Source organism: Macrotis lagotis, chromosome 1 (assembly GCF_037893015.1).
Source record: "Macrotis lagotis isolate mMagLag1 chromosome 1, bilby.v1.9.chrom.fasta, whole genome shotgun sequence".
Taxonomy (NCBI): domain Eukaryota; kingdom Metazoa; phylum Chordata; class Mammalia; order Peramelemorphia; family Peramelidae; genus Macrotis; species Macrotis lagotis.
This window is the reverse complement of record NC_133658.1, coordinates 97,003,128-97,024,478: the sequence shown is the minus strand read 5'-3', so window position 1 is coordinate 97,024,478 and position 21,351 is coordinate 97,003,128. Positions and strand designations below refer to the sequence as shown.

At 35.1% G+C, this 21,351-nt stretch overlaps 1 protein-coding gene and 1 long non-coding RNA gene across 6 annotated transcripts in view; one reads left to right on the top strand and one right to left on the bottom strand.

The window, feature by feature from the left end:
• Positions 1-21,351, top strand: part of SRBD1 (S1 RNA binding domain 1) — a 312,756-nt gene that overhangs the window by 178,634 nt on the left and 112,771 nt on the right. For all 5 annotated transcript variants that reach the window (XM_074205166.1, XM_074205151.1, XM_074205132.1 and 2 more), the window contains one exon: positions 11,804-11,886. In XM_074205166.1, coding sequence (XP_074061267.1) covers positions 11,804-11,886 — 83 coding nt within the window. The remainder of the gene's footprint in view (positions 1-11,803; positions 11,887-21,351) is intronic.
• Positions 1-21,351, bottom strand: part of LOC141501302 (uncharacterized) — a 91,737-nt gene that overhangs the window by 53,858 nt on the left and 16,528 nt on the right. The window lies entirely within an intron of this gene.

The window sequence follows — 21,351 nt, the reverse complement described above, 5'->3', positions numbered from 1 at the left end:
AGCAAAATTATTTTATAACCATCAAAACTTCATTTTGGGGATAATCTTAAAATTAGGATTACAAATTTAATCCTTTTGGTTTGCAGCTGATGAAAGTTTGTACAATTTTTGCAAATCTACTAGAACACAACATAATGGAACACAATACTGATGTTAAAGTTTCCTTAGAAGATTTGTCAGTATTTAAAAATTTTAAATAATTAGCCTTGGACTTTTTTTTTCATATTTGTGGAATTTCTCTAGGGCATTCCAAAAGTCTTAGTACAGTCTTAGTGTAATTAAAAGCTTCAGAAAGACTTTTGAGTCACCCAAGATATCAGCTCCTCAGGTACAAAATAATTAGGTACAAGTTTTGTGGATATTTCTTATTGCATTTTCTAGAGTGAACTTCATTTCTTAAAAATCTTTTGAGTATATGCCTCCCCTTAAGTCACATTGCTTCTCTTCAAATTTTAGAGGTGCTAAACATTATTGTTGAACTTATAAAGGAAATCTCGATTAACAGTTTTGTTAAGTAACTTTATGAACATGTCCTTGAATGCTCTACTGATAAAACTTTGAACAGACTTTTGTGTTAAATCCCTTTCCTGGACTCTTATGTTGAGTCCCAGTTCTGGACTCTCTCAATCTTCCCCAGGGAAGTGTTGGAAGGGTGGGAGACATGGACTCCATCAAGATCTCCAAGTGCTTCATTTATTTACCAAAACACCAGTGCTTAAATACCTTTGCAGTATCTAATCCACTCCCACTCCTGTGGCATTTAATAAGTTTCTGGTGTTCAAGGACACCAGGTGAAGATAATTCACAATGCTTCCATACACATCTATTCCGCAACACTTTTGAAATAGTAGTATCCCTTGTTCTGGGCAGTTATACAAGGTCAGTGTCCTCTTTGGCTCTTGCCAGGTGGCATCTTGTTCTCAGAGTCACTGAAGTGATGAACCTGTAATTTCGTTTGACTTGTAAAAATATGAACAAGATTTGTATGAACAATCCTCAATTTGAACAGATGGTGGAAAACAACTTCTTTGATTACTTTGTTTCATATAATAAAACTTGGGCATTACTAACAGGTTGTAGTCTTTTTTTTTCAGGTTTTTATAAGGATAAAAAATTTCCCCGTTTTCCTGAAACTTCAGTCAATGAACAAACTTTTATTTTATAAAAATTATGGTTCTGACAGTTTGGGTCTTCAATAAAAGCTCCATTAAAACTTCTGTAGGAAAATAGAATTATTATTAAAAATAACATTTTATTGCACAACTGGATAGCATAGAGATTTTTTTTTCATTCTTCTTAGATCAAATATCATTTCCCCATTGTCTAATACACTTATAAAAGTAGTTTTTATATCTGAAAAATAGAATTGTGCCATTCATTATTTCATTAATTTTAAAACAAATCTTATGTTACCAGTTTTAGGGAGGAAAAAGTACATTGTAAAGTTAATTTTTAAAACAACTTGAGCTTGCTAAAAAAGTGCAGCTCTTGAGCATGTCCTTAAAATAAGTTCTATAATTTAATTACATTGAAGGGGATATATGATAATTCAAAATTTTGTTTCAAATCCTGACCCAGAGAGAAAAAAAAAATCAATAAAAAGTTCTATATTTTACTTTTTTTTTAAAGAATGTGAATTTTAGGTCAACAAGATAACTTAGACTCTGAAATCTTAATTATTGATCATAGAACCAAAGATTACAACAGATTCATATGGGAATTACTTAATTAGAGCAATAAACTTCATGGGATTACTTTTTTAAGTGTTAGGAAAAATCTTGGTTTAGTCCTATTTAAAGCTGTAAGCATTAGGACTCAAGCCAAAGCATTTAACTTGCTAAGCCTCAGTTTTTTAATCTGAAACTTCTGAACACTTCTTAACAGCCATTGATATTGTATTCAAATAAGTTATGCACGTTTTTATTTTATTTTATTTCCAAATTCCATAACTAATTGTATTGCCTTTTCAGATAATTTATAATTTATTTTTTTTTAGTTTTTTTTTTTTTTTTTTTTGCAAGGCAAATGGGGTTAAGTGGCTTGCCCAAGGCCACACAGCTAGGTAATTATTAAATGTCTGATACCGGATTTGAACCCAGGTACTCCTGACTCCAAGGCCGGTGCTTTATCCATTACGCCACCTAGCCGCCCTATTTTATAATCTAAATGAGTATATCTCTAGGTGATGTTTGATCCATAGAAGATAGTTTCATCTATGAAAACAAATTTAATTATAAATTGGCAATATACAATTAGCAGAACTTTCTACCAGTTAGTGGTCTTCATCTTTGGCTTTCTAAAAGTGAAAATAAATACTCATGATTTAATCCAGATCTCTTTCTCTTCCCTTGGCATCCCTTCCCTTCATTCTTTTTTTTTCCCCAAGGCAAATGGGGTTAAGTGGCTTGCCCAAGGGCCACACAGCTACGTAATTATTAAGTGTCTGAGACTGGATTTGAACCCAGGTACTCCTGACTCCAGGGCTGGTGCTTTATCCACCTAGCCCCCCCCCCCCCCCATCCCTTCATTCTTAAGATGAAGACTATACCCTCCAAAAGAGAAAGAATTATTAAAACTTTGAATTTTCTTCCTTTCTCTTCTTTCCTTCTTCCTTCCCTTATTCTCTTCTTCCCTTTTATCCATCCATCTCTTTTTTTCCTATTGCTTCCTTTCATTAATTCTGTTTTCCTCATTTAATCACTTGTTCAATAAGGGCCTTGTACTTAGAATCAGGAAAATCTTGTTTTAGTCCTCTTTAGTCTATAGTTTGTGATCCAGGCCAAAACATTTAACCTTTCTGAGCCTTAGTTTTCTTTTTTAAACTGAAAAACAGATGTGGTATTAATACCTGTCTCATATGGTTGTTGTGAAGCTCAATGAGAACATTTTCGTATCTCAAGGATCGTACTCTACACATACTCTGCACATCCCTGTTATTCTGAAATTCCATAGGTCATCATCCATTTTCGATTCTCCATCCTATACCTTCCATCTCACTCAGCTTTCCTTTCCCAAAAGTTCCAGTCACATACCAAGTACTCCCTCCCACTGTGTTTTCTGCAATTCTTATTCCATAGGCAATAGATTTTGCTTTAACCAAATTTTTTTCCTTTCCTCTTCATCTTTTAGCTGTTACTGAATCAAGCATCCCTGATGACAGTTTCCCTGGTCATCCTTTAACTCTTGGGGTATCACAGGTTATATACTATAGTCTCTTCTCCTCTCCCTCTGTATGATTTCACCTGCTGTTCTGTCTCATCACATTCCTAGCATTTAGTTGTAACTCTATGCTTAGTTTCTCAGTTCTACCTATCCTACCCCTACCTTCCTCTTCTCCAACTCTTTCCTCTTTATACAGTATGTAGCTTTTTTGTATAATTTGTTTGCTGATTGTCTCCTGTTAGATAAGGAACTCCTTGTGGACTAGGGCTATCTTTTGCTGCTTTTAGTTTTCTCCAATGCTTCACACCAGCCTGGCACATTAGAGGTGCTTATTAAATATTTATGGAAAGGATTTTGCAAACCTTAGGGAATTACATATTTATCACCTATTAATTCCCTAAGGTTTGCAAGGTTTGATTGATAGAGCCAAAGTCAATCTATGATGTGATGTGCTTTACTGTACATAAGAACTAGAACTAGCCTTCAAATCAAAGTTTCTTGATTCCAGTGGTGATGTTATACTTTATTGAATATGATTTTTCCCCCCACACAAAAAGGAATTCCTTTTTGCTAAAATGTGTAAATGTATCCAGCCATGGGAAAGATATCTCTGCTATTGAGTGTAAAGGACATCCTTGAACAGGCTTTTGCGAAGTGACTGGATCCTCGATCTACCAAGCTTCATTACCTCGTTTCCTCTCTCACCCTCCTGTTTTGAGGTCTTCACTGTCTTGTCCCTCCACCATTTTCATTTTCCATTCCTACAATCACTGCCCTTTGTTTTTTCCGTTCCATTATGAACTTTCTAACCTAAATTCTGTTGTCAGTAAAGTCACCTTCATATTAGATCTTTTTTAATATATTAATATTTTGTCCCTCACAGAAATCTGAGAATCTCTGAACGACAGCTTCATTCCTGGCCACCCTCTCCATTACTAATTTTTTCATGTTCCCTAATACACTGGCCTGAAGTTCTCCCCTGCCACTTTTTTATCTGTCCCTTATTGTTCTGCATCTTTATCTTTCTTGAGTGTCTCAGTGTCCCAAAATGTGAGCTTCTTATGGACAGGTACTGTGTTTTTGCCTTTCTTTGTATCACAAATACTCAGCCTTGTGTCTGGCATAGTTATGCTTAATAACATCTGTTGTTGCTGGTAATTTTGGTGATATCAATGACACTGATAATTGTACTAGCAGAATATTTATTTCATCAATCCAATAAAATAAGCAATTATATGCTTACTATGTACATTGCATTATATTATTCCTGGGGAGAAACAAAATTTACCTTCTACTTTCAGAAAGATAACTTGTTAACAAATATACCTATAGTTTGAGGATAGAGAAAGAATAATCAACTAATGGTCTCAGTAAAAAAATTTTGTAGGTGGTGACTTACAAATAACCTCAAGTGAAGCTCAAGATTTTATTTTTTTAAATTTAATTTAGTTTAATTTTTTCAATTATATACAGAGATAGTTTTCAACATTAATCTTTTTTTGTAAGCTTTTAAGTTCCACATTTTCCCACCTTCCTCACTTCTCTCCCCTCCCCATGACAGTGAACTTTTTGACATAATTTATGAATAATCATATTTGACATATTTCCACATTAGTTATGCTGTGAAAGAAGAATCAGAACTAATGGGGGGAAAACATAAAAGAAGCTAGGGATATTAAAAGGTGGAGGTGAAGAGAGAATTTCATTCTAATCTTAATGAAATGTCTATGCAGGCATACAAAGTCAAGTGATATAATTGATTGATAGTCACAACTCAATATGGTAGAGTCTCAAGCTGTTAATACATCATTTACCAGTAGTGAAGTGATAAGTCAGAGATTAAGTGACTTCATCAAGATCACACACAGTAAGCACCAGTGGAAGAATTTCTACCTGATTTCCCCTCAATCCAGTCTCAACATGCTTTCTCAGATTATTATAACTGTACTTTTGTTTTCCAGGCCATTCTCCTTCTTTTTCAAAGAAATTTAATTTCTTTGTTTCTTTTCTGTCCCAGTACCCTATCACTTGAATAGACATATTGACGTCCCCTCACGCCCCCTTACATTTTAGGATCATTAATGTCGTTCACTTCCTTGTCTTGCATCTTTACCTAAGCTCCTGAAAGTCAATAAAATTTATGTCACCATCATTCTTGAGCTAATTTTTTTTGTTTATAAAATTCTTATCTTTTTATTCTAAATCTATTTTTCATCTTCTCTGTGGTCTCCAATGTCTCTGTCTCCCTCCCCTCTCCCTCCATCACACTTCTTTCTCCCTAGTTTCTCTTTTTGCATCTTTCTGTCTCTTTGTCTTTCTTCCTCCCTTCTTTTTTTTCCTTCATTCTCCTCCATTCTCTCTGCCCATTACAGCAGTTTTATCCTCTTCTCTTTTTCTTGACTCTGAATAGTTTACAAATTCAATCATACATAAATGAATCTAGGAACTTTTTAGGAATGAATTAATTAAATGTTTGACCATCAGGTGAATGACATAATAAATAAAATTCTCCTTTTGACAGAAAAATAGTTCCCCACCCTTGTCTAGAGGCATGGATTTGTCCATGTCAGTTATTTGGTGAAATTCATTTTTTATTCTAGTTATTTGTTGTTTAATTTTTGTGTCTGATTCTTTGCGACCTCATTTGGAATTTTCTTGGCAAAAATGTTAGAGTGGTTTGCCATTTTCCTTTTCCAGCTCATTTTATAGATGAACTGAGGCAAACAGGGTGGAGTGGCTTTCCCAGGCTCACATAGTAAGTATGTGAGGCCAGATTGGAACTCACACAAATGAGTCTTTCTGATTCTAGGTCCCATACTCTATCCATTGTACGACTTAGATTTAGTTCCTTCATATTTTTTCTAGAGTAAATGATAGATTTCTAACCTTAGACCTTAAGCACTCTCACCAGTCTTTCCAAACTTATTCCGTGTTACTGTTCTTTGTATATCCCTGAGTGACCTTGAGCAAATAACCTTCCCAGTGTTTTAGACTATTAAACTATACATTGAGGGAAGATTCTGACCTTCATTAGGAGAGAGAATTTTGTTATCTAGGATTCCTCTATGTCAAGGAAATTTCAGATCTAAGCCCCTTTCTTATTAACACCTCTCCTATTATACTTTTCTAAAGTGACTACTAGATGTTACATAAGTTTGCCATTTCAATATATTCATCCATTAGTCAGTCACTTAGTAGAGACTGAATAAGTACTTAGTATGTATCAGTTTCTTTATTAGGTTCTGGGAATAAAAATGCAAAGAATAAATCAATCCCTCCTTTCCAATGACCTTAAATGTAATGGAGTTGAGAACAAATATATATATATTTATATGAATAAAAATGAAAAGAATAAATTCATGGTAGTTAATAATAATGATATCTAGCATTTATATAGTGCTTTAAGGTGTGCAAAGTACAATATGCTTTACATATTCTGTGTCTCATTTTAATCCTCACAACAACCCTATTATATATCAGTGGTGTCAGATTTGCATAGAAATGGAGATGGCTACATACCATAATAAGGATTCTTGTGAGCAACATATTGACCATGAAAGGTACATATAAACATCATCTATGTTCTATTGTATTTTTGTTACATATTTCCCAGGGTGTATGGGTGTTAAGAGAAGTCTAGTACCTCTGTTGTGAGGGCTGCTGAATCCAGTTTCAGGACTTTCACCTGCCATCCAACTCTTAACTTTGACTCCCAGAAGCTGTAGATAGATTTCTAACCTTTAGACTAAAGCTCTCTAACCAGTCTTTCCAAACTTATTCCATGTTACAATTCTTTGTATGTCCCTGAGTGACCTTGAACAAGTAACCTTCCCAATGCTTTAGACTATTAAACTATACATTAAGGGAAAATTCTGGTAAATGGACCAAATCAGGTTGAAGGTAACCCAGGAGCCTGAAACCCATTCATGAGTCGGGGATGTCTGCCTTTATCATGTGAAAACTTCCCATGGTAGAATGGGCAGATATGAATAGTATGTTCCAATGGGGCATATAGACAGTGGAAGTAGGCACTGTGGAGTGCTTAGAACTTGATTCAACATCAAAGACCCCAAGATCATCTGCTCCATCCTGAGACATTGCCAATTGTCTTGAATTTTGTTTTGCCACTGAACTTTGGAAGAGAGAGTGAAACAAATGGACTTTGTTCTGTCTCACTTAAATACAATTTATGCATAAATCAGAAATCATCATTTATTTTTACCATTTTTATGTACCTCAAAATCCTATGACCACAGGCAAGTGACAAAGCAGCAAATGTAGATACACTGTAGTCACAACATTGCACACAGATGGCCCAGGCCATAGGATCATCTTAATGGACTGAAGCAGTACTGGAATTTGTTGCCTAAAGAGCCTCTTTTAAGGGACTGCAGTGCTCAGAGCTCCTAGCATGAAGAAGGGCCTATTGATGGTGCTCTGAAAGGTGTCTCCTTCAGGTAACCTACCCTGCTTTACTTACTGTAGTAGATAGGGACCCTAGCCTGTGGTTCAAAGACAGTAAAATATACAAAAACTTTTGCAAAGATGATTCCAATCACCATTGGTACATGGAATGTGCACATCCTTATGGACAACATGAAATCCGATAAACCTAAAAGACAAACAGCCCCTCTTCCAAGAAAACTTAGCAGATAGTACATCCAAATAACAACCTTGAATGAAAGACTAGGAAATGAAGACTACTTTACCAAAGTTAAAACTGGATGCAAGTTTTTCTGGAATTATCTCTGTAATGAAGAGTTCCATGTAGGTGGTGTAGGTTTCAGAGTCAAATGTAATCTTGTCAGGAAGCTCTCAAAAGAGTGATTGAAAATGTGATTTTGACTTGCAAGAAGAAGCCACCATCATCTGTGTGTATGCTCCCACCATGATGAACCCTGACGGAAGACCCTTATCTTTTACCAAAAGTGGACAAGCTTAGAATTCTGGATGACTTTAATGTTAAAGTAGACACAGACTGTCAGTCTTGTCAGGGAGTCTTTGTGAGAAATGGAATTGCAAATAGCAACAGTAACAGTCATTTACTACTGGAGACTTATGGACTTTATGATCTTCACCATCTTTATGACCATCACCATCTCATCCATTTACCTAAATGTAATAAAACTTTGCGGATGCACACTTGCAGCAGACATTGGCATTTGTAAGGAGAAGAGACAGTCATGATCTGAGATGACAAAGGTAAAACTTGGTGCTGGATTGATCACAGACTTATCCTCTTTGAGTTAATATTCTCGTTCAATAAAAGTGGCAGCCTCAAAGCAAGATGATTGCCAGAAAACTTAAATGTCAGTAAATTAGCATTCTTTTTCCATACATGAACAGTTTCTTGCTAATTTGTTTACTTGCTAACTTGCCTACACATGGTTGTCAACCATGGAAAAGAAAAGGGGTAGCATCTTTTCAGAGATTTGGTGTACATCACTGCATTTACCCATCTGGTCTAGGACACTTACAAACATCAAAATTGGTTTAATGAAAATGAGGAAATTCAGAAACTATTGAATGAACAACAAGAGCTCCAGATAGTTCATCCATCTATAAGAAGATAGCATTTAACTCCATTAAAAATAAAGCATAAGCAAAGCGCTTAGAGAGCAAGCTTCGTGGCCCTGTAAGAAGGCAAATGAATCCAAAATGCTTTTATGAAGTTGTAAAGATGATTTATGGGTCAAAGATTTATGATGCATCTTAACTATTCAGTGCTGATAGAACCACATTGATTGGTGATAAGAACATGATCTTGGAGAGATGAGCTGAACAGTTCTATAATGTTCTCAATATACTATTATGGATCAATGCTGAAACCACTGACCATCGAAGTCAATCTCTCTAGCCAAATTTTCAATTGGAGAAGTTTTGAATTCCATTTGACTCCTCATATGTGACAACACATTTGGTGCTGATTTTGTTCTAGCTGAGATTTAAAAGTCAGAGGGTCCATTGCTCATATAAAAGCTGACTGAAATCTTTGGAATTATGGAAGATATTCCCCCAGGGGTTCATAAATACCTCCATTGTCCAGCTCTATAAAGGAAAAGGAAATAAATTGTCCTATACCAAAAACAGGAGAGACTCTTGCTGATTTCATTGTTGACTTCTTATGAAACCTGTATAGCCTACCAATGCCATCCCAGGAAACTGAATCGCTTCCATTTGAATGAATTGTCTGAGGAAAATTCTCAAAATCCCCTGGCAAGAGAAGATACCAGACCCTGAGATACTTTATTGAGTTGAACTGCCAAGCATCCAAATTCTAATATAGAGAATTCAGCTAAGATTGTTTGAATGCTAAATGCATCTTTGCCTAAAAGTCTTATAGAAGATTCACATGAGGCAAATGCTCAGACAGAGATCCCAAGAAGTGACACAAAGACACTTTCAAAGGCTCTTTGAAGAACTTTGGAATTGATTAGATGACATGGGAGGCACTGGCACAGAATCTGGCATGGCATGCCTGCATCAACAAAGGTTTTGTCTGCTATGAGCAAAGCAGAATTACAGCAGTTCAAAAGGATTGTGAGATGCACAAATTTAGGGACAACTCCACTCCAGTGTTTATGTGGATTATTTGTGCCCAACCCATGGTAGAGCCATTTGAGTTTTTATCTATCTGATCAATCAGTTAGAAACAATATATTTACTTTGACTCCATCAGAGTGATACTACTTTGATCATCTTCAAGCCCAAATAACAACAAGCAACTAACTAAATATTTCTCAATTGCATTTTAATCAGGTTCTTGCTTCATTCTGACACCTCTGATGTAGGTTCTATTTTTATTCCATTTTATTGATGAGAAAAATGAAGCTGTGTGATTATAACCTGCCCAGTATCGTATAACTAGCATTCTAGTTTAATATAGGTAGTTGTGGGGTTGAGGGGTGGGCCAATAGTAGTTATAGACATTCAGCAAGTTTGTTTTGCTAGATTTATGGGCAGGATGGTATAGGAAATTTGAGGATAGAAAAGAATAATTTCTGTGGGTAGTGAGATAAGGATCTGTTAGGGGAAGAATAAAAGGATTACCTTGCTTCAGTGAATACCCAGTTGAAGTTAAACAACATGAATTTGTATCAGTTCCATTAGGAACGTTGTTGAACTTCCTTTGTTCAACCACTTGTGAGGCGTAGAGGAGGTAGATGGCAGAAATATGCCAGGGCTAGGATTGGTAAATTATAAGACTCAAAAAGACTTGGTTTCAGGGGCAGCTAGGTGGCATAGCACCGGCCCCAGAGTCAGGAGTACCTGGGTTCAAATCCGGTCTCAGACACTTAGTAATTGCCTAGCTGTGTGGCCTCAGGCAAGCCACTTAACCTCATTTGCCTTGCAAAAAAAAAAAAAAACCTTAAAAAAAACAAATTACTGTGTTCTGTGGCAAGATGAGGAGAGTTGAATAATTTGGGCCTGTTTTTTTTTTCCTCAAAAAAATTGAGAACTCAATTTTTATCCTTGGCTTTTTTCAAGACTCAGCTAAAACCCCACGTTCTATGGAAAGGTTTTACTAGATTCTCCCTACACCTACCCCTCAATGGTTTTACAGCAACTTTGTGTGGGTGTGAGTATGTGTGTGTGTGTGTGGGGGGGTCTGTCTGTCTTTATAGTATATACTTATATATTATTCCTCCTCATTAGAATGTGAGCCCTTTCAGAGCAGAGATCAGCCTTTACTTGTAATCCCCTGCATTTAACAAAGCACCTGGCACAATGTAATCATTTTGATAAGTGGCTGTTAACTCCTAAATTGTCAGTACTTCTCAAAGGGGTTAAGTTCATTTAATATTTCTTCTTATCTGTTTACTATGTTTCTACTATTTCTTCACTTCTATCAGTGCTAGAGAGCAAAAAGAATAGTATAGTAGAAGGAACACTGGTTTTGGAGAGTCCGTGTTCAAAGTTTTGTTCCACTGTTTTTGGCCATTGATCCTGGTTATATCATTCCAACTCTTTGGGCCTCAATTTATTATTATAAAATAAGAGAGTGGTAGCATGATGTGGTAGCTAGATTGCTGATCTTAAGTACCACATCTAACACCTCCTTGACTTCAGGCAAGTCACTTCACTTCTCATTGCTTTAGACTATCTCCTTAGACTCCATCCTGTTTGGTAGATAGAATGTCCTCTCCTGATTTGTCTATACCAATGAAATCACATGTTCAATCCCTATTCCCATTCTGTAAAATAGAGTCAGTGAGAGCTACCATTGCCATCTTTCACCCACACAGGACTTTTGTGCATAAAACACTGTGTAAATGTGAGTTATTATCTTTAACAAAAGCTTATGTGTTGTGCATTGAGGATGAAAAAGACTGTATTAGAGACTTTTTCTTCTATTCTAATGAGAAATTTTATTTAGCTACGTTAGCCAACGCCTGAGTTTTCTATGCTGAGAATTAATTTTAAATTATATCTTTGTCATAATCCAATATTTCCTTTTTATGTAATTTAAAGAAAGTTCTCTAACTTAAGTTAGAATTCTCCAACTAAATTGGTAGGTTTTTTTCTGGGAGAATAGAGGGAAACGATTAAGCACTTACATCACTTTTAAATACTAGTAAGTAATTATGTGGTGCTGCTTTTCACATTAAACCACACTTGTTTTCTAATTCTGTTTTTTCAGTTTCCATAGCAAGACGTGTACAAGATCCGTTAGCTGAGCTAGTGAAAATTGAGCCGAAGCACATTGGAGTTGGAATGTATCAGGTAAAGCAATATGGAGCTTTTAATTTAAGAGAAATTTAAGAAATTTATCAATCTTTCTAATTACACCCAACCCCCCAAAAAATTCAAATTAAGGATCACAAAGTTGATGCCCAAATTCAAAGATAGATATGGAATTGGTAGTTAATATTTATAAGTCATCATAGGGATATTTCCCTCCCCATTATTCTTGTTTTTTAAAGGTTTTGATTGAAACTTAGAAATGACTGAAAGTCAGATTTATAGCCTATTAAAAACATTAGATAAGACTAGTAACTTGATAGGTAGACCATTCTTTTCACATCATTATAGTGGTTGTGGGGAAAAGGAGAAAGTTGGCTCTTGTGTAAATGAGGATGAATTATTGATCTTCTGGGAAGATGTTCTTAACTTAAGATACTAGACACTTTTTCTTGTGTTTCAGTGATTTACGTAAGAGGTGCTGATACAGTTATTTGTTTTGTCATTGGACATTGTGGTGGGAAAACATTTTATTTTTTTCCCACTTTTATAGTTATATGTTCATAAGTTAAGTACAAATGAGATATTTGTAAATTATTTAGCATAGTGCCTGGCACATAGTAGATACTTTATAAATGATATCTTTCGTTGTTACATTTACAAAGAATATTTATATGGATGGACAAATAGGCATTATGAGCATAAATTGTCTCCTACATTCATATTTTTCTTCCCTTTGAAGTAAATTTAAGATATCTTTAGATATGAACTGAGTTGATATTCAGCATCTAACTCATGGGGGGATTTGTAGTAGTTCTGAAGAAACATTTTTAATATATGGTATATGTCACAGAATTGGAATTTTAGCTCTAGAAGGGACCTTAGCTATCATTTAGTAACTCCCTTCCCCTAGCTTATTGTTTACACATGAGAACAGTGAAGTTTGGCTAACAGTGGCAGAGCCAAAATTAAAACCCAGATTTCCTGCCTTCTGGTCCAGGCTCCTACCATAGGAAAGTCAAATCCCATGATAGTGAATAACATTACAACAAAAATCTTTCTATTACTAAAACATATCCAGAGTCTCAAATAAGAGAATACTTAATTTCAAGCTATATTTGACATGATGAAATTCCAGTATAATCAAAAGACTTGGCTAGAATTCATTATAATGAGATTTGACCTGTAATTGCTTTAAACACAAATTAGGGGTGTGTGTGTGTGTGTGTGTGTGTGTGTGTGTGTGTGTGTGTGTGTATTATAGTACTAATTGTAATAGAGATGAGCAATTGTGGACAAACAGTGCTGAAAAAAGACATGAAATCTTTCAAAGAAAGGAAGTTAAGTACTTAGAGGAAATAGTAAAGACCATAAAATTACTCTTTCAGTACAGTATGAAATACTTTTGGTTTAACAATAGCTAAAATTCAAAAGACTCCAGTCCTTATCCTATAAAATTTAGGGAGTTGATTTTAAAAACACATGGCTCTTAGTTATGGAGAGGAAGGAAGGTGGTATAAAGATGGTCAGACATCATATCCCCAGCTGACCTAAAAAGACTTCTTTGCTGGAACATGACTTGGTGAGACTCCCAAGAAAACACTTTGGGCTAATAACAAGATCATGCATTGTTGGCTGTACAGTGGCCTGTGGGAGAATGTCTTATTTTGTGCTGAGGGTTTAAACCTTACTCTTGATTTATCAGTATTCCATAGGTGAGTTAGGATCATTTGATATTTCTTCCTACTTGGTGATCATATTTTGGTTATTTCTCAATTGATTAACTTTGTGAATTCAAGCTTGAGAAGGATCAAGACAAAGGAAAAAGCTCTGGTTCAGCCCTTTATTCTCTTCCCTTACAGCTTTTATGAAACCTTTAAGTGATAGAGAATATATTTCACCAATAAGAGTTTTGGGGATTTAAAAACTAGATACTTTTTCCCTTATTTTTTATAAATTACTGAATATTTTCTCATGATGATATCTTTTTCACTGATGAACTTAGTGAAATTTGAATTGTGTAGGTTTATTTTCTTACAGAAAGAGTATTTTGAAAAGAAAAATAGTTTTTAGTCATGTGAGAACATTACTACCTTATGCTATGTCCTTTATGACATGTGTGGGTTATTGCATATACTTTGTTTTAATAGTAAAGAAAATTATTTTGAAATGATTGTTTATTGACCCAAACACTTTTTCCCTTCCATTTCTGCATTATGCGTCAGTGTACTGTCCTTTTAGTATTCACACAAGGACTTTATTTGTAAACTCCATTTTCATCCTGAAGCAAACATTTTTGAATTTTTAAAGAATTATAAATATTATATATTTATATATATATAAATTATAAATATTAATATTAATTTTTAGAATTGGAAGGAATGCTAGGGGCTATCTGGGCCAACTTTCTTAACCTACAGATGATGGACCTGAGACTCAGAGAAGTTAAATAATTTTCTCCAAAGTCACAAAAGTAGTAGTATATAAATCTTTGTTTAAAGATTTTTGACTTTGGGATTAGTGTTCTTCCCATAGTATTTTGCGGATGCCAACATTTAAGCTAAGAGGTATCTTGAAAAATTATTCACCAAATGAACTTTCTGAAATGTTTGAGACCCTGTTCTGCCTTTTGAATTTTTTTGTAAGTTGACACACATACAATAATTAGTAAAGCTTGATTTACTCCTTGAAATATATGTATGAAGTCTAAATTTTCTAGAAATTCAAAAATATTTTCTTTTCTTTATGAAAGTGAAATTGGGATAATTTATTTCAAAGAAACAAAAACCTATTATTTTTAATGCCTACAACATGAGTCAAGTTTTAATGAAAATTTTGTTCATTTTTAAAAACATATTTTCATTTATTAAGATAATTTTCTTATTTCTGAAAATGTTTTTGAACTGTAATTTTACCCTTTGATAAAGCTATTATGATAAAGTAGATGTGAATTAAAAATTTTTATTATCAGTAACACTGCGTTATTAACATTGAAAGATTTAATTTCCTTTTTGTCTTCACTCTGTTGATGTTCCACACATTTGCTAATCTTGGATAATGAAACTTAGATGACCAATTTCAGTTTCTTTTCAAGTTCACTGTCCATTTTTCTTGTATCAGGACAAACGCATAGTATTTAGTTATTAAAAGTTTAAGGGACTTTTAAGTAATTCTATTTTAAATGATTATGATGGTTCTTTGAAGTCAATTTTAATGATTTCATGAATTATATAAATGTGCATAATGTGTTTTCAAAATCTCATTTTCAGAACCCAAGTTTTATTCCAAACTAAATAGTCCCTTAAAGCAGTTTTAATATTTTCTTTAAAATTACCATTTCTCACAGAAGGTGGCTATTTTCTTACAAATTCAGAGTGCTTTACAATGTATATCTGCTTAACCTCTTAAAAGGATACTGCTTGTGTTGTCAAACCTAATCATGTTATTAGGTGATTCTGCTAAAACCTTTTTGAGGAATGCACTTTGTTGGTGAGCTTGTTTGATTATTAAGAAACTTCTTCCAAAACAAAATTCAGCCATCAAAATAAAAAAAAAAGAACGCTGATATTAATTATTTTTGCTTACAGAAGATCTTCTAGGGAAAAATTCCTAGAGGAAAATGTTGTTGTAATAATTGTACTACAGAACAGTTGTAGTCTGGTAAAAGTTATCTTTAACTGAGATTGTTTTTTGTGACTAAATAGTGACTGTTTAGAACAGTTGTAGTTTGGTAAAAGTTTTCTTTAACTGAGATTGCTTTTGGTGACTAAATAGTGACTGTTTATATCTGTTGTGAGTCATTGATTTTCAGATACATATTGTTCATAATGTTGATGAAGCTGTGAAGTCTCAGTAATTATTACTTGTGTGACTCTGAGGATGTCAGTTAAATTCTTGAATTTCATTGTTCTTCTGGTATGGAATGCATTACTTTTTTCACAGGATAAGTATGCTTAAAAGTACTTTGTAAACTATACAATTACATATAAATGAGTCATTTTAAATCATATTTACAACTGACCATTTATTATATTTTTAAGCTGTCTCAAAGTCAGTAGTTCACACCTTCCTTTGTAACTACATGCTTAAAAATTAAGGGTTTTTTTGGGTGCAGTGAGTGTTGGCATTTAGAGTCAGCTTGAACAAAAATCAAATGTGGTTATTCTTTTTCTTTATATCTTTATAAATGTTATTGCTGCTTGTAGTTGAATTCTTGTTTCTCCTTCCATTTCCTCATCTCATAATTTCCACTTGTACAACCACCATTACACAGTATAATAAGCAACTTTTTTTGTTTTGTTTTGTTTTCAATTTGGATAGGGAATTTCTGATAAACATTTACTTGAAAAAAAAGAGAAGTACCAATATGGCATTATTTCTCTGATATGAATAAGTACCAATATGGTATTATTTCTCTGATATTAATGATGAACAGCTAAATTCAATATAATCTCTCAAAAATAATAAAAGATGTTAGTGTCATCTCTCAACCATTATTCCTTTCATTACATTTTTTATTGCAATTAGTATATTCTTTTTCAGGAATTAAAACTTCAGAAATCTGGCTATCTTATAATATTTCTCCTTATATTAATGTTCCCAAATTTTGAGCATTAAATAAGTTCCAAATCTTGTGAATGATTGTTTTTTTCTGTGGAACTGCTTTTTATATATAGTAAATTAAGTATGGGAAAGGGGTCATTTATAATCTAATACTGGTAAAAATCGTCAGTGTTAGAGATGAAGTGAAGAGGTGAAGAAGAAAGGGTAAAAAGCAAACACTAAAGAGAAGATATATGAGATAAGGAAAGAAATTTGAGCCTTCATATGTACCTATTTCAAGTTGAATCTCTTATACTTTGTCAACCTAGCTTCTTGAAAATCCAGCAGACCTTTGATGTCTAAAGACAGGCCTAACAGAATTTAGAAAAGTTCATTACCCATTTGGTGGTGGAGTGATGAATTTTTGTCCCACAGAAACACATGAAGACACCTAAGATGTAGAGGTCTTGAACTCTGTGCCTTTGAAGAGATTAGTCCTAGCAACAAAGTCAGTAATGCACTGAAATACTGACCATATACTTGGAATGTGCACCCAAAATTTCATTTTCAATCAGAGAGTGAATTGATTCAGAATAAGCCTAGAATTGTAGAATGAGTGGAAAAAGCTCTATCCACAGTAGCAGAATCCTAAATACTTTCAAAGGTATTCATTAAGTAGGTCATTCTGTCACCATAATGGAACTGTATAAAATAGTGGATTGGACTCCTGATCTGAAGAGGATCATCAGTCAAGCTAAACTTGGGAAACTTTAGGTAAAAAATTAGTCTAGGAAAAGTGAGGCATTATCCAGTCCAGGATTGGATAATTTTCTTTTATATCTTACCCTAACTACTTTACCCATATATATTTCATATAGGTATAAATTCATCCATACAGACATACATATACATGTATAGGGCCTTTTCCCTTTTCTTCTTAGCTCTTTATCAACTGTTCTCAAGCCCATGGTATTTAAGGGATAAACATCTTGGGCCACAGCTCACAAATTTCTATAATTACAGTCTTCTTCAGTGAGACAAGAATGAAAAATATGGTATGATAGTAGAGCCAAGGACATTGTTATAACATAAAATACAGAGTTAATAACAAGGTGTTAAATCAATCAGTAAGCACTATCTCCATTTCCAAAAACTGATACTTCCTCCCTAAAACTCCAAGATTGCATTAGGCTTGGATATTACTTAGATACTTCAGGGTTTTTTTAGTGCTCCCACAAATCAGAATCAGAACACAACAAGTTGGTTACAACCTGGTTTTAGATTAGTATTTTCATCTTAATTGAATATTCTTTGTTGATCAAGATGTCACTGAAGGGACATGGGAACCAGGTAGTATTATAAAGAACATTGATCATTTACCCTTATATTTGGAATTGGTAAACAGTCAAGCTGTAATTTTTCTTCATTCAAGCAAGCAGAAAAATATTGAAATTACGCTGGAATTTTAACGTAGCACCTAGATGAATAGCCAGATTTCTGCTACCATGTCTTCTGGTATCGCTCTTGACCCCCTAACCTAGTTCAAGCTGCTTTGGGGAGTATTGTGGACTTTGGTTACTCTCAGGTTGTATGTTTAAAGCCTCTGGAGTAGATTATTGTTAAGAGTCCCTTCCAACTCATCAACCAATTTACCCCATAAAGTTTTTCTTTTATATAGTGTGATTATAGTATGAGTAGGAACTAGGGGGAAAATATCTTTTATAGAAATGTTTCTTTGGGGGCGGCTAGGTGGTGCGGTGGATAGAGCACTGGCCCTGGAGTCAGGAGGACCTGAGTTCAAATCCAGCCTCAGATGCTTAATAATTACCTAGCTGTGTGGGCTTGGGCAAACCACTTAACCCCATTGCCTTGCCAAAAAAAAATAAAAGTTTCTTTGTGTCACTTGACATCATCATATCATCAACATGTTTCTTGGAGAGGACAGTAAGGTTTTTTTTTTTAACTAACATAGTAATAGCCTTGTTATAGGACTGTAATGTGAAACTTTATATTTTTATTAAGTTAATTAATTTATTCTATGGCATTAAAAAATGACAGCAGAGACTGCCAGCCAAGATGGTGGAGAGAAGCCGGTCCAGGGGTAAGGTCTCCTGATCTTCCCTCATAAACAAGATGAGACAAACCTCTTCATGGAAGTCCTATCAACAAAACCCAGAAAGAGAAGCAAGCAAAACAACAGGGACCTCAAGGTCTGTGTTTGGGGATCGGGATGTGGCAGGCGCAGAGTGCCAGCAGCCAGTGGGGCAGGGCCCAGAGCCAGACTGCTCTGAGAGCAGCCCTGGGGAAGCTTTTTGCTCTGGGAAGCTCTTCGCTGTGGGAGTCACTTGGCTCTGAGAAGCGACCAGAGAGTAGAGGAGGGGCTGCAGGATAGGTTGCAGCCTCTGTCACCCCCTACTGGATGGGAGGACATATTGCATGCAGTGAGATAAGCCCCCAACACCGCCTACTGGCCATCTGGAGATACTACACAGAGAGTAAAGCCTTTAGGAATCTCATTACCAAACCTCTATGAACCAGCCGCTCCCCCCAACACAAGATCTTAGGAAAATGGAGAAAGGTCAGCAGAAAGGGGGGACCATAGAAAAATTCCTACAAGGAAAAGACCCTAATTCAGAGAGACAGAACCCCTCAGGAGAATGTGATTTGGTCTCCAGCACAGAAAGATTTCCTTGAAGATATCAGGAAGGAGTTTAAAAATCAATTGGTAAACTTGGGAAAAAGAAACCCAAGAGAAAATGAACACCTTGCAACAAGAAAACCAGTCCTTGGAAACTACAATTGGACTAATGCAAAATGAAAATAATTCTCTCAAAACCTCAAATGATCAAAGGGAAAACTCTTACAAAAATAGAATTGACCAGTTGGAAAAGTAGTTGCAAAAGGTAAATGAAGAAAATTCTTCCCTAGAAAAAAGAATGGAGTTTATAGAAACCAATAACCTCATGAGACAACAGATATTTGTTAAACAAAGCCAAAAAAATTGGAAAAATAGAATCACTGACCTCGAGAATAGATTGAGGAAAGACAATCTAAAAATTCTTGGTCTTCTGGAAAACATTGAAGAGAAAAAAAACCTGTTCACAGTATTACAGGATTTAGTGATCGAGAACTGCACTACTATCATGGAACCAGAGGAAAAAATACATCCCCTCCAGAAAGGGATGCCAAAACAGAAACACCAAAGAATATTGTAGCCAAATTCCAGAACTTTCAGAAAAAGGAGAAATCTTCAAGCATCCAGAAGGAAACAAGTTAAATACCAAGGGCCCACAGTAAGGATTAAACAGGATCTGGCAGCATCAACATTAAGGGATGGAAGGGCCTGGAATGCAATATTCCAAAAAGCAAGGGAGCTTGGAATGAAGCCAAGAATCCACTATCCAGCAAGGCTGAGCCTTCTCTTCCAGGGAAAAGTATGGACATTTAATGAATTAGGAGCCTTTCAACTTTTCCTGATGAAAAGACCAGAGCTTAATAGAAAATTTGGGCTTCAAACAGGGGATTCAAGAGACTCAAAAAAAGGTAAAATTTCTATAAAAAGGGGGGGGGGGAGGGAAAAAACTGTTATCAAATAAGATGAAACTGGCAATATCCCTACCTGGAAGAAAGACTTTTAACAACTTTTGAGGATTGTAACTCTATTAGAGAGAATGTAGTTAGTCAGAAGAGATGATACACATGACTTATTTGAGAAACTGTTATCCACTAAGGTGAAACTGTATATATCCTTACCTGGGAGAAACACACTGATAACTCTCAATAATTGGAATTCTAGCGGAAAGTATAGCCAGAAGTGATGGATACTTAAGACCTTTCTGTGACTCAGATAGAATGATTTCCCTCCTTACAAAGGGGTTCAGTACAGAGATGGGAGGATAAAGAAGACTGAATGGGGTGAATCTCATTACATTAAGAAGTACAAAGGACTTATTGCAATAGAGTAAAAGAAGGGAGGAGGTGAGAACCGCTTGAATCTTACTCTCATCAGATTGGCTTTAAGCTAACATATCACACTCAGTTAAGAAACTTATCCTACATTTAAAGTGTTAAAAGAGGAAAAGGGGAGGGGGAGGAAAGGGAGATCAACAGAAGGAAGGGAAGGAGGTAGGGGCTTGGATATAGGAGGACAAACACACTGAAGGTGGTGGTATTCAGAAACAAAACACTAGTAATATGGATGAGGGGAAAAGGGGGGGATACAAACAGGTGGAAGATAGCATGGAGGGCAATAAAGAGCTAGTAATTATAACTTTGAATGTGAATGGGATGAACTCTCCCTTAAAATGTAAGTGAATAGTATAGTGGATTAAAAACCAGAATCCTACAATATGCTGGTTACAAGAAATTCATCTGATGCAGAGAGATACATATAGAGTAAAGGTAAAAGGTTGGAGCAAAATATATTTTGCTTTAGCTGAAGTGAAAAAAGCAGGGGTAGCACTCCTTATCTCAAACAAAGCAGGTGCAAAAATAGATAGCATTAAAAGAGATAAGGAAGGAAACTATATTTTCCTAAAAGGTACCATAGACAATAAAGTAGTTTCAATACTACATATATATGCACCCAATTGTATAGCATCCAGATTCTTAGAGGAAAAGTTGAAGGAGTTACAGGAAGATATAGACAGCAAAACTCTACTACAACCTCCCACTCTCAGATTTAGATAAATCTAACTATAAAATAAACAAGAAGAAAGTTAAGGAGGTAAATAGATTGTGAGAACACCTAGATTTGATAGATCTATGGAGGAAAGTAAATGGGGATAGAAAGGAATATACATTCTTTTCTGCAGTGCATGGCACTTATATAAAAATTGACCATGTACTAGAGCATAAAAACCTAATGATCAATTGCAGAAAGACAGAAATAGTGAATACATCAGGGCGGCTAGGTGGTGCAGTAGATAGAGCACCAGTCTTGGAGTCAGGAGTACCTGGGTTCAA